At 39.7% G+C, this 14,511-nt stretch overlaps 1 protein-coding gene across 2 annotated transcripts in view; it reads left to right on the forward strand.

Annotated features, from left to right (window-relative positions):
• The window catches only part of LOC118913913 (neuroepithelial cell-transforming gene 1 protein-like), a 56,940-nt gene extending 48,455 nt beyond the window's left edge, over positions 1 to 8,485 (forward strand). For both annotated transcript variants that reach the window (XM_057498124.1, XM_036888230.2), the window contains 9 exons: positions 1,696 to 1,803; positions 2,213 to 2,380; positions 2,779 to 2,841; positions 3,171 to 3,267; positions 3,406 to 3,482; positions 4,196 to 4,453; positions 4,894 to 5,064; positions 6,015 to 6,201; positions 7,334 to 8,485. In XM_057498124.1, coding sequence (XP_057354107.1) covers positions 1,696 to 1,803; positions 2,213 to 2,380; positions 2,779 to 2,841; positions 3,171 to 3,267; positions 3,406 to 3,482; positions 4,196 to 4,453; positions 4,894 to 5,064; positions 6,015 to 6,201; positions 7,334 to 7,740 — 1,536 coding nt within the window. In that variant the 3' untranslated portion in view covers positions 7,741 to 8,485. The remainder of the gene's footprint in view (positions 1 to 1,695; positions 1,804 to 2,212; positions 2,381 to 2,778; positions 2,842 to 3,170; positions 3,268 to 3,405; positions 3,483 to 4,195; positions 4,454 to 4,893; positions 5,065 to 6,014; positions 6,202 to 7,333) is intronic.
• The last annotated feature ends 6,026 nt before the right edge of the window (positions 8,486 to 14,511 follow it).

Here is a 14,511-nt window from a genome sequence, read left to right on the forward strand (position 1 = left end):
GTAAAGTTTGAGACCCTTGAACAATAAGTGATGTTTGCTATCCTACTATTATTTTTGAAACAATACGTATAGAATTATAACTACTCTGAATTTGTGTTAAGTTAATGAGTTAAATGTATGAGTGAGGCTCTAATTATTTATAAATCCCAACCTTTACTGGGAAGTGGGGATAATTCCTAGAAACTTTAAATTTAGCAAATGGCTAATACATCCTGTGTTCCAAGCACTGTTCTGAGCCCTTTCAGCATAACTTATTTAATCTTCATAACAACTTCGTAAGAGAAGTTTCAGTACTCACTCCTTGCTACCGAGGAGAAAATGGAGGCCCAGGGTGTTTCCTTGCAGTCTGGACTCCTGAGCACTCACTCCCTTGGCCACCGTCCTTCCCTGCAGAACACTTCCCACGACAGGCTCCTCCCTGCCTTCAGAACTGACCATTCCACCAGACGTGTGCAATTAAACGCTAGTCTCTGACTGAAGTATTTAAGAATGAAATTATATCATGTCTAGGATTTGCTTTAAAATACTCCACCAGGGGCAGAGATGAAACAGATTATTTCACCAGAAACTATTGAAGCTGAATGATAAGTACATGGGATCCATTCTGCTGTTCTCCACTTTTGTGTACTTTTGAAATTTTTCATAATCATGTGGTTTTTTGTTTTTTTTGAGAGGGCATCTCATATTTATTGATCAAATGGTTGTTAACAACAATAAAATTCTGTATAGGGGACTTAATGCACAATCATTAATCAACCCCAAGCCTAATTCTCAACAGTCTCCAATCTTCTGAAGCATAACGAACAAGTTCTTACATGGAGAACAAGTTCTTACATAGTGAATAAGTTCTTACATGGTGAACAAGTTCTTACATAGTGAAGTTCTTACGTGGTGAACAGTGCAAGGGCAGTCATATCACAGAAACTTTCAGTTTTGATCACGCATCATGAACTATAAACAATCAAGTCAGATATGATTATTCGTTTGATTTTTATACTTGATTTATATGTGAATCCCACATTTCTCCCTTATTATTATTATTATTATTATTATTTTTAATAAAATGCTGTAGTGGTAGGTAGATGCAAGATAAAGGTAGAAAACATAGTTTAGTGCTGTAAGAGGGCAAATGTAGATGATCAGGTGTGTGCCTATAGACTAAGTATTAATCCAAGCTAGACAAGGGCAACAAAACATCCACAGATGCAGAGGATTTCTCTCAAAACAGGGGGGGTGAGGTTCTAAGCCTCACCTCTGTTGATCCCCAATTTCTCACCTGATGGCCCCCCTGCGACTGTGCCTGTCTTAGGTTGTTCCTCCCTTGAGGAATCTTACCCGTGTGGTTTTCTTAAATTACTCTCTATGTTAAACTTAAAAGGTCTATAGTGTTCTAGAGGTCATTTCTTTAATTTTAGTTTTTCTCGTGTTTAATGATAGTTTTTGGTATGTTCTCAGTGATACTCTGGTATTTAACTGGAATTTTTTGTACCATTTATTTTTTTATAAATTATTGCTACTCAATAGTGTTTTTAGTATTATAACAATGAACAAAACATTCATTTTCAGAATCCCATAAAGTTCTGTACTTTACAATATGTAAATACTAGCTTTTGAGAGGGCTCAATTTTGTCCAAACTTGTTTAAAATCATTATACCTAGACACACATTTACTATAACCTGATTTTGTTTTTACAGGAACCAAGCAATAAAAGAGTTCGACCTTTAACTCGAGGTACATCCTTGGCAAATTTAATCTCTCCTGTGAGAAATGGAGCAGCCAGAAGCTTTGGTCATGGAGTACAGGTAAGGGGGAGTGGGGCTGGCGGTGAGTAATGTAGTGAGAAGGCTTTTTTCTAAAAGCCTAAAATTGGTATTTTTTCCTTGAGGTGTACAAACAGGTTTGCACTCTTACTAAGCATAAATTTCCCTTTGGAATATGCTGGTAATAAATACCAGAACAATATTTATCTAATCTCACTATATTAGTTTACATCTTCTATCAAAGCATGATCTTGGATAGCTTTTATTTCTAAAAAGTAGTTTTGGCTGATAATACTTTACAATGATAGATTGAAGCTTGGATAAATGCCTGGAGAAATTTCTGAATTTTGTTTTCTAATTTGTCTATTTTTTTTTTAAGAAAACAAAAGAATAATTCCTGTGTCCTCCAAAGCTTTGCTCTTTTGTTCACCTCTTTTATTCTTCTGTTTAGCCATTTACACGTCATGGTGACAGCAGATCCCCAGCCTCTGCCCAAAAGTCATCACGCAGGTCAACAGTCCCAACACCTGCCAAAAGGAGAAGTAGCGTCCTGTGGTCAGAGACGTTAGGCGTCAACACGAGAGAGTCTTTAACTGCCCAAGAAATCAAACGTCAGGAGGTAAGCTGCCATCCAGTAGTGAGAGCATATATATTGGCCTATACTAAAAAAAATAGTACCTGTTTGTTAATAGGTGTTTTGCCAGAAGATTAGCAAACTAATGCCTAAGGCAAAATCAACTTGCATTTTTGTATTTGACAGTAATTCTTAATACACCTAAGCAACACTTTGTGATTAGTGGGGTTCATCGGATTGAACTCTTAATGGGGTAAAGTTATAAAACATAGGGCACTATATAAAACATTGAGACTCCATTCTGAATTTTAGTTTTCAGACTGAGACACTTTAAAAAGGACTGTTTGAAACATCAGTTAAATAATGGTGAATATCAGTTGTACATAATTTTCCTTTCTCAGAGGAAGGGATGGTGACTTATGATGTTTGCTCCATTTTTTTAGGCAATATATGAAATGTCCCGAGGTGAACAGGACTTAATTGAAGATCTCAAACTTGCAAGAAAGGTCAGTGTATAACTTTTTATCATACACTCTGCTTTTTAGAAATTATATTTAACAAATTCTAACATAGTTTTCTTTTTAGAAGCAGAAAATATCTACTAGTGAATACTTTTTTTTTTACATGAGCTTTATTAGACACATCTTCAAATATGAATGTCAGTGAGAGAGTCTTTTAGGGGAATTAGCAAAGATATACTTTAATTTTTTCTATGTTTTACAGTAGAATCCACAGTGGCTTTTGTACAGTTACTCAAACTTGCATTCAAGTACAGATCTCTCGTAATGTCTTCTTTGCTTGATCTCTGTGTGACACATTTCTCCCCCTTTGGTAGGCATACCACGACCCCATGTTAAAGTTGTCTATCATGTCAGAAGGGGAACTCACACATATATTTGGTGACTTGGATGCTTACATACCTTTGCATGAAGGTGAGATATGCTGCTTAATTTTCTTTAGAATCTTGAACAGCAGGAATACAAGTAAGTTTAAATCTCAACTTCTAATTTAGTGCTGAATTATTTTTAAAATAAACCTGTTCTTGGTATTTCTGCTTTCTTTTGCTTCAGATTTGTTGGCAAGAATAGGAGAAGCAACCAAGCCTGATGGGAGAGTGGAGCAGATTGGTCACATTCTTGTGAACTGGGTATGTAGTGAGTATTTTACTCCAGATAGTTTTTCACAAGTACATGCCACACTTGTCATTGTAATGAATATCAGAACCACTTGATCCAGGAACTGAATTATAAAAAGAGATAAACAATGCATTAAAATTGAACAAATTTTTGTAGCTATAAGAACTTACAGTCTCTGTGTAAAAACCTACTTGATGAATGATACAGTTTTATTTTAAAAATATGTTCCTCCTTGTACAGAGTTCTCACATTATATGCCATTAATTTTCTGTTTCATTCCTTCAATTAATATTTGAGTGCCTGCCAGATGCTTGGCACTGTTGTGGGAGGGATCACTGGGAACTGAGAGATAAAAGGCAGTCTCTGCATGAGTAATCCAGTGAGGGATAGTCCAGTAGAGAAACAGTCTGTAGGTTGGTGATGAAGGTGATACAGGAAGGCTACGGTATCCTGGGACTAGAGAAGACTAGCATCTAACTAGTTGGGGAAAGTAAAAGTCATGAGTGTTTGGTTGAATTTAGCTAACTTAGGGAAATTAGAAAAGGATGTTTGGTGTTGGCCCAGAATACTCTACTCCCCCTAATATCACCTGCAGGACAATGCTCATAGCTTGTCAGAGCTTTCCAGAACAGCTGTGAGCTCTATGTTTCATGTTTAAAAGCTTACTAATGGACTGACCATAGCAGGAACTTACCGTACTTTGTTTTCTCTTGTCACTCTTCAGTTGCCAGGCTTGAATGCCTACAAAGGCTACTGTAGTAACCAGCTGGCAGCCAAAGCTCTTCTTGACCAAAAGAAACAGGACCCAGGAGTCCAGGACTTTCTCCAGCGATGTCTTGAGTCTCCCTTCAGCCGAAAACTAGATCTGTGGAGCTTCCTCGATAATCCCCGAAGTCGCCTAGTCAAGTACCCTTTATTGTTAAAAGAAATTCTTAGACATACTCCAGAAGACCACCCTGATGTTCAGCTTCTGCAGGAAGCTGTAAGTAGTCCAACTAATGATTCTTGTGTTTTCCAAATTTATACATTAACTTGTCTAGAAAGTTATGCAGTGCTGCTCCCAATTACGCATAGTGACTCAACATCGGGAGGTGTTTGGTGGATGTTTTAAGCACCCCATATGCTCGTGCCCCACACACTGTAATAAAGAGGCAGGACACAATCTGTATTAATATTCTAATCAAAAGACTGGATTCTGGTCTTACCACTTCCACTAGCTAGCTGGAGAACTTTGGGCAAATTACCTAATTAGGCTGAAACTGTTTCTTCATCTGTAAAATGAAGGGACTGGCTGAATTAACTGATTTCAAGAGTTCCCTTCAAGCTTTAAAATTCTATCATTTTGATGTGGTGTTTTAGCCCTGTAGGGACACTGACTACATTATTCTGAAAAGGCTCCATCAGTTTTTTGATAATTTTTAGATATTGATAATACAAGGACTTCTCTCTGATATCAACTTGAAGAAAGGAGAATCAGAATGTCAGTATTACATCGACAAACTGGAGTATCTGAATGAAAGGCAGAAGGATCCTCGAATTGAAGCAAGCAAAGTATTGCTTTGCCACGGGGAGCTGAAGAATAAAAATGGACATGTAAGTGTATCTTAGAACTAACAGGAAATGAGCCATTGCTTCCCTTTCTCACCCAGTTTGTTTCCACATAGATTATGAAGCAGGTTGTAAAATAAACTCATCAAATAGTGAAAGAAGGTTCCTGGTTTTTGTTCTTTGTTACCAGCTTTCATAACGCAAACATTTGGTTTCTGTCTTTACAGAATAACTTAGATGTCTCTGGAGAATCAATAATATTTTATTTTTCAGTTTTGGAGCATAAATCAATTTGACTAGCAGTTTTTCTGAATAAATTATTAGTTCCATGTTTCATAAAAAAATAACATATCCGTCAGAAGATTTTTCTGAGGAGTTGGTAGTGATGGAAGCAGTTGTAGCATTACTAACCAGATTTCTGCAGCAGACTAACTGGAAGCAAACTTACTTTTAGAATTTTAATTGAAAAAGTACCTGCCAGAGCTGAGTTTAAGAATGAGTGGTATTTTTTGTTTCATTACTTGCTTTTCAGGAGCACGATTAATAAGTTGAGGTTCTTTTTGGAAAAAGATGAGATCTGACGTCTCTGATTTATAGTTAGTCCCAGCTGTTCTATAAAGACTTAAATTTGTGTGGGACAAAGCAGAACCATTAACATTTTTACCAGCTTGCATTGTTTAAATCCTTACTTTGTTATTAAACTTTGGTGTACAATCCTGGCCTTTCCAGGCATGTTCCTACTGCTAGGCCTTTGTGGGGTGCAGTGATTACTCAGCTGCTACCTCAGCTAATGTCATACGCCAATGAAAAGTTTTTATAGTCTGAGATTAGACAGGCTCTGCATCCAGAACATGCATAGCCTTAGAATCCTGTTTCTGAGGTCATCTACAAGGGGAATCTCAAATAAATGTGAGGAAATCAATCATGTCTAAATTCCAATCACTTAAAATCACAGGGTTCCATACTTAGGAAGTATTTGTTTCTCATTTCTGCAGAAATTTTACATTTTCCTGTTTCAAGACATCTTGGTTTTGACTCGGCCTGTTACACGAAATGAGCGTCACTCTTACCAAGTTTACCAACAACCAATCCCCGTCCAAGAGCTGGTCTTGGAAGACCTGCAGGATGGAGATGTGAGAATGGGAGGGTCCTTTCGAGGGGCTTTCGGCAGCTCACATAAAGGTAAAAATACAAATTGTAAAATTGTTTAAATTAACAAACTCAGAACCTAAGTGAATTTAGTTTTAATCTTTAAAAATTCTGTCTCAGATTAAAATATAAGATACATTTAAAAATTCACACAATTCAACCCCCACAAAAAAAAATCTGATTTAAAAAATGAGAATCTGAATGGACATTTTCTGAAGATGTAGATGGCCAACAGACACATGAAAAGATGTTCAGCATCACTAATCATCAGGGATGTGCAAATCAAAACCACATGAGATATCACTTTACACTAGTCAGAATGGCTAGTATTAAAAAAATGAACAAATAACAAGTATGGGCAAGACTGTGGTGCACTGCTCGTGAGAATGTAAATTAGTGCAGCCTCCGTGGAAACAGTGTGGAGGCTCCTCAAACAGTTACAGAGAGGAATACCATATTACCCAGTAACTGCACCTCTGGACACTTACCTGAAGAAAACAGAAACACTAATCAAAAAGATATGTGTACCCCTATGTTAACTGCAGCACTATTAACAATAGCCAAGATATGTGTCCTTCAATAGATGAATGAATGAGGAAGATGTGGATACATGTGCAATAACTCAGCCATAAAAAAGAATTAAATCTTGCCATTTGTGACAGCATGGATGGACCCAGAGGATATTGTGCTTAGTGAAAAAAGAGAAAAACAAATAGCATATGATTTCACTTCCATCATGCAGCATCTGAAAAACAGACAAAACAGAAATAGGCTCATTCAGACAAAGAATAGGTTATTGCCATGGTGGGGTGGGGTAGTAGGCAAAACAGGTGAAGGGGATAAAGAGGTGCAAACTTCCAGTTACAAATTAGTCACAGACTGAAGGTACAGCATGGAGAAAATAAAAAAGAATTCTGTGTCCACACAAAAAATTACAAATGAAAGGATTCCATTGTCCTATAGCTGCTGCTGTCATCAGGTTGTGCTCTGACACGAGTAGGTGCATCTAATAAATAATGTCCTAAGGCTTTATTTAATGCATCCACCTAACAAGTGTACATGTACAGAAATTCCAGTGCCCACACTAAGATTATATGACCACTTCATCTACACAAACTGTTTTTAAGTCTGATTTCCTTTCTTTTTTCCAATTTTTCTTTCCTAGCTAAAAATATCTTTAGAGTTGGCTTCCAAGACCCCTCCCCAGGCCAGTCTCACACTCTGCAAGCCAATGATGTGTTCCACAAGCAGCAGTGGATCAACTGTATTCGAGCTGCCATAGCCCCTTTCCAGCAGGCCACCAGTCCAGCCGAGCTGCAGGGTTTGCCTGAGCTCCATGAGGAGTGCGTCGAGAACAACCCCTCTGCTGGGAATGTCAAAACCCAGAGAAGGGCGTCTACAGCATCCAGTGTGACTCAGGTCGAAGTTGATGGGGACGCTTCAGCGTGTATCACCCCTGCGTGCACCACAGACGACATGAAGAGTGTCAGAGCGCAGCGAGCACAGCCTGGCTTCCCAAAGCCAAGGGACAAATCTCCATTGGGTGGTGAATGGAAAGAGACTTCAGTATAAAGGAAGTTGTGTGTATTACTGGTGCAGAGTCTGTTTATTTATAAATGTATACAGTTTGGGTTTTCTTGTAAGTGAGCATGGAAGCGTTGCAGGGTTACTTAATACTAGTCTTAACATTTTCGGTTTTTGGTTCTTTTTGTTTTTTTTTAATGGCAGCTAAAGATACATATACAGATTACTGTTAAAACTGCAACCTTTTTTTTAAGATGTAGTCTCATATTTTGGAACATGCAAGCCTGGTATTTTTAATCAAATGAAATATTTACGGAATGGGTTTCTTCTTCATTCTAAATTCATCAGAACCTTCCAATAACAGCCTATTGTGATATTTACAATATCTACCAAACCTAAAAATTTTGCAAATACTAGGATTTTACCAGTGTTTCTTTGATAAACTGTGTGTGCAGAATTTGAAATTTTAACATTGGCTCCTAAAACCTACACAGAATACAGGTGTGTAATACATTAGAATTTATACTGAAACATAAGTTCCTTTTGAAACGAAGTATAAAACTTTATACAGATTTTCCATTTTATCAACTGGAATACTTTATATTAGTTTTTTTCACTCCACATTCCTCATTTTCATTCACTTAACCTGCCAAGTATTTAATTATTTTTTATTGCAAAGTAGTTTTTAATATTTACTTCATGTATTTATTTTTTTACTTCGCTACCTTTACAGATTGGTAGCCTTTATTTGTCCCCCTTGATAAAAATGTGTACATATGTGCATATATATATATATATGTATATGTGTGTGTGTGTGTGTGTGTGTGTTTTAAATCATATTACCTTTATCAACTGAAACCAAGCCATACTGTTTTTGAGCCAATGAAGAAAATTGTGATTTTTCAAGTGTAGCATTGCAAGGTGGTGAACACACATGAACTGACTCGGTGTATTCTGGACTACCGAAAGAGAACCACCTTATGGGTTTTGTTGAGAGCTTTAGTGTTGTCTGAAAAGCAAGAGGGGAGGCAGTTGGCTGCTAATACATAAAAAAGAGGGAAAAAGAGAGTAGTTTGGTCTTAAGGTAAAAATGTCTGGTTGTGCTAGAACATGCAAGAAGATAGTAAAAGCTAAACTTGAGGGTGTATAGTAAGTTATAGAAGGCTTTGGGAAAATGAATTTTATTTGTGTTGGTTTATAATACCTGCAAATAATGAGTTTGAAAAGAAGCAGGTGTGTTGAAAATCTGATCATATTATATCAATTTTGGTGGATTTATTCATAAGAGGGAAAAAGTAATGAATGTTTTACTGTAAAATGTTACTGTTCAAATGAGATCAGAGTCTTTAAGTGGAGGACTAAATGCTCTTGTGTCATGGCAGACTTATAATGTTGATCATTCAAGGAAATGTTGACTATTCTGTGAACTGTATTTGACCAGTACAAGTGAAAATGGAGAAAGATTGTAAATAGATCAGTCCAAATGACTTCTCTGTATAAGTGAATTATACAATTAAAAAAACACACACATAATCAGCCCTTAAAAGCTTCTTGGCTGGTGGATGTTTGGGAGACATGTGCCAGAATGTGTTGGTATGGCAAAGGAGGTCATGCCAAGCCTCACAAGGGTTTAAAAATCATAAATACTTAAACCTTTGAAATTTATTGGTGAGTAAGAGAAGGATTCAAGTAAGTCAAGTTTTGTAACTTATTAAACCATTTCGAAAGCAGTATAATCAGAAATAGCAATTAGATTGAAGAGGGGTGAACATCTAGCAACTTTCTGGATACACTTGTAAATCTAATAGGAAAGCATCCTGATTTGACTAATTTAAGGTTTTAATTTAGGGACCGAAGGTTTCTAAGTTTGGATATTCAAAGTCAAACGTGTAGATTATACCAACGTTCTCATCAGAAAAATCAGAAAGCAAGTTTCTAACCATTTCTAGAGATGTTATATAGATTATCATTCCAGAGTTACCTTGATCAGCTTCTAAAGTTACATAAGCAATTAGTACTTCAAACATTCCCTCCTTGGGTCAACATCTGATAATCACTGACCTAGCCAACAGTCATTATGTAAATGATACATAAGTACTGACATACATCTACCGTCTTCAGCTTGCCTAAGCTGTTCAGAGTCTGAGTTGAAAGTAGCCTGATTTTTCTTTTTGAACTTCATAAAAAACAGTGAGTGTGCTTGTATATTTAGGAGCAAAAGATAGTCTCCACCTGGCAAGGTCTTTTTAAAGCTATGCTCCATCCTGGGATGTGTGCTCACAAGGTGGTAAGGGAATCGAAGGCATCTGATAAACTAGCAGTCAGTGGGGTCATAGTGTCACTGAATCACCCATGAATCAGCACTGGCATTTCCTCACCTGCCCCAGGAGGTGGGGACTGGCCACCTTTGTGCTGGCTTGTCTGCCTTTATGCTTTTCTGAATATGCAGATCCAGCACAGTACTTCGTTTTTAATTATATGTATATACATATGTGTGTGTGTATATATATATATATGTGTGTGTGTGTGTGTGTGTGTGTCTATATATATATACAGCTACCTACCATGTTACTAAATTAATTTTATAAACATCAGCAAATGCCTAGTTAAGCTCCCATCTATCAACCTTGAAGACAGACACAGAAAGACTAAACTGAACATTTTATAGTTTGCCTTCCTCAGACCCCTCAATTAAAGGTTTTGCCCATCCCTAGAGATGGACCAGCTGGTAGCATTGCCTCCATTGTTTAGAAGTTCTGGGAGTTCAAGGTAGATGATATTTCAACCTATAAATTTAGGCTTTTCTTAATCAGCATTGGAGACACCAATGAAAAAGGTTATATCCCTTTGTCCATAGAACCTAATTCCCATGAGTGGAATGTTCTAGCAAAGAGAATCTCCCTTGATACAAAAGCATCTAGAACTTCCTAGATCAGGAGTACTTTTGGTATTTGCACATTTGAGCAACTCCAGACCTGACTGCAAGTCTGAAGACATCGCAGGTGATTCCTTGGGTCCAGGAGCACATCATCTTATTTAGAGCATGATTATCTTGAGACTAATGATGAGCCCTCTCTCTAGAAATGCACAAATTAGGGGGCCAGGGGTAATTCCCCAAACCTATCTATGACCCCAAGTTAAGACTGGCTAAGTCTGTTGTGACCACAACTTTCTTTAGGGAAACATGCTGGAGAGCAAGGATGCAATTTTTTTCATATGGATTCACAAAGCACTAGTTTCACACCTTTTTTATAAATACTGGTTGAAAAGTACCATCTACCAGACTTCTAGTCAGTCTTCTCACACTTGTACCACTTTTGACAGTTCTATAATTTTTTTTGAAGTAATATGTATCTCTTGAGTGTGCTTTTTAGAAGTACTTAAATTTGGTATCACAAATACCTGAGACAATGGGAGCATCAGTTAGAATAATAAACAAGTTTAAATCCATACCTTCAGAATGATTCTATTTAAAAAATTTTTTTTGTTTTGGAGTGTCTCAGGAAACCAACTTACTACCCGGAAAACTGATAAAGGAAAAAAACAAGCACTCATTGCACCCTTGTCAAACCACGTCAGGGTAACCAAACTGAGCAGGGGAAGGTTTTCCTCACAGCAGTCGCCCAGCCAATCAGTGACGAAGGAATGACAGAACATCATTTTGTAAGCCCTCACGAGCACTTGGACCTGGGTGTTGGTTCATATGGAACGCGAGACACGACGTGCCTCCTGATGCAAGTGCACACTGCCACCTGAGCCATCTTGCCAAGAAAATCAGCCTGAATTGCTTCTGCAGGAAACTTGAAGACAAATGACATTATTTCTTCAACAAAATAAAACCATAAAAGAGAAACATCTATGACTTAACAGACATACCAAACAATTGCAATGTATAGATTTGGCTCCTAAAACAAATTTTTATACAAAATAAAACAATCCAAAAGTACCCAGTATTGATGATATTTGCAGTCCAGTAGTTAGGTTTTCATGTGTGATGGTAGTACTATGGTTACAGTCCCTTAGGGACAAATACTGGAACATCAGTGGATAAAACTACTGTCTGGGATGTCCTTCAAATAATGGAGCAAGAAGAAGGGGTAAAAGTGAAACAAGATTGGCCGTAAATTAAGAATTGCTGAATCCAGATGAGATGTGATGAGAATTCATTATATTTTCTGCATCTTTTTGTATGTTTGGAACTTCTCATTTAAAAAGGTTAAAAAGGAAAAGAGCTTATAGAATCTCCAGTATCTGTAAAGTTTCCAATCTCTCAACCTAATTCCCCAAACCCCAGCCATCACTTTTCAAACTAAAGGCAGAATGTTCATCAAATACAGCAGCATTTGCTATCTACCACCGCACAGAAACTCAAACCTCTTACCTCAAATCGATGCTCATACTCTGTCTCTTACAGCTTGGCAATCGTTTAATTCATATGACCCCTGTCCATCCTCTACTTTCCTTTTCCCTAAATCTCCCTCCGTCTGTCCCCTGATCCTTGGCCCGCCCCTTTTCCTCTGACACACGTTCATGCTGCCCTTGGTGAGCCGGGGCTGGGTGGCAGCAGGTATGTTCCCGCTCCCCAGTGGAGCAACCCTGTGCAGCCCGACCTGACAACTTCCAGCAAGGGCCAGCCTGTTAATGACATGCCCGCTTCTTAGGGAGGAAAAAGCATTATAATAGTGTTTGTGCTGTTGAGGAGACCAGAAGGTAGGCAAATTAACTACATTCAAAGAATTCGGATAATCTCCCGCAGAAGTCCAATTTTTCCACTGCTGCTGCCTCTCAGGGAAGAGCAGGTTTTTGATTCCCTTCTCCCCTGGACAAAACAGATGGATGAATCAAGTTAGGCCTAGAGACTCAGAGCATTTAATCTCATCCCCTCTTTACCAGCTAGAGCAGCTAAAATCTAAAAATGTCCAGTGACTTGCCCAAGGTCATACACACACTTGGTGTGTGGCACAGTTGGGGTTAAAGGCAGCTATGTGCTAGGACTCTGTGCCACTGAAGGCACTGCCCCAGCTACCAGCCTGCTGTAAAGTTTGTCTTAGTTCACCTTCCTTGTCAACTTCTGCAGAGAGACCTTGGGGATGAGAATATCATGGATAGAGAGTATCAGGGACAGTCATACCTTCCCCCACTGAATAGGCAGCTGGTAACACCCACATTTTTAGACAGCGCTATAGAAACATTACATTCTGTTTCCAGAAGCTAAACGCTTCTCAAATTAGAAACCAAAAATCAGAGTTCTTTCCATCCGCTTGAGCCCTTACACTTTTCAAAGCAAGTGTCACTTTTACAGGGACTCTGAGATGAGCAGAATGTGCTGTTTTCCTGGCTGTACAGATGCAGGCTCAAACTGTAAGCCTTACCCAAGGCCACAAAGCTAGCAGTTCACAAAGATGGAACTAGACACTAGGCTCCGACCCAGTGCTCTTTTCCCCTCTCACTGTGTTCATGATGGGTCCCCCAAGTTGTGCAGGTGGGAGGGGAGTGTTTTACAGCTGGGCTGTACAGCCCAGAGGGGAGGCTGGCAGCGGGCGGCCCTCACAGCCCTACAGTGTTGTGCACTGACCCGTCCCTTCCAGGACAGCTGGTGGGCTATTTCTGTGTGAAATGGAGGAGAGTGGTGCAGGGTTGGCAGAAGCAGGGGTGAAGGGCAATGGATGTGACCCCCTCTTTCCCTGGTTTAGATCATTGGAGGGTTGGGCCAGACTCTGCAGCCCATTGCGGGAAGGATATTCCTGTACCCCCTGGCTTGCCCTGAGAAAGCCTCAAACTAGAGACCAGTGTGGTCCAGCCCTGAGACTACAGGGTATTACTGAGCACCGAAAGGAAATGAGCCCTCAGCCATGAAAAGACATGGTAGAATCTTAAATGCACATCCTAAGTGAAAGAAGCCCATACAGAAAGGCCCATACTGCACAGTTTCAGCTCTTTGACATTCTAGAAAAGGCACAGCTGTGGGGACAGTAAGCAGATCAGTGGTTGCCAGGGATGGAGTTCAGAGTGGGAGGGAGGAACAGGCAGACACACAGGAGTTTAGGGCCTTGAACCCATAATGACGGGCACATGTCATTACGCATTTGTCCAAACCTACAGAATGTGCAACACCAAGAGTGACCCCAGTGTCATGGCCTTTGGGTGAGAATGACATGTCCATGTAGGTTCTTCAGTTGGGACAAATGTACCATCTGGTGGGCAGGGTTGACAGGGGGCTTTAAGAGAGGGGGGACAGAATGTCTGGGAAATCTACACTTTCCATCTAATTTAGCTATGACCCTAAAGCTGCTCTAAAAAATGCCTGTCCATCACGAGCAGAAGACGGAGCAAGTGCAGGACCCAGGAAGGAGGGTGACATTGTCAGCAGCACCCCAGTCTGGGTGGGGAGAGAAGCTCCTCGCTGCTTTTGGTTCCCCCACTCAGTTGAGTGTCAGACTCTGGCCGAGGCCCACGGCCTTTGCATCTGCCCCTCCTCATCTCTGCGTCTGGTGGGACAGGCGCCAGGCCGCCTCCTCTGAGGTCAGGCACAGGGCTCCTCCTCTGCCCACCACACAATGGTCCCAGGCTGCAGCCCCAGCCCTCCCCCAGCAGGTCTGAGCCCTGATATCTGAGGGCCAGGCTGCCCCTTTTGTCACATGCATTTCTCTCTCCCCTCCAGGCCCATCCTCTGTAATTCAAACTGTCCATTGAACATGATGGGAGAGGTTGACGTCTGTCCTCCCTGCACTGCAGGAAACTGCTGCAGGGCTGGGAAACATTCTGTTATCTGATATCACCTACGTTTGCCAACCATCAAGCACAGACCTTGGCGGGCCC

Source organism: Manis pentadactyla, chromosome 3 (genome assembly GCF_030020395.1).
Source record: "Manis pentadactyla isolate mManPen7 chromosome 3, mManPen7.hap1, whole genome shotgun sequence".
In the NCBI taxonomy this organism is placed as follows: Eukaryota; Metazoa; Chordata; class Mammalia; order Pholidota; family Manidae; genus Manis; species Manis pentadactyla.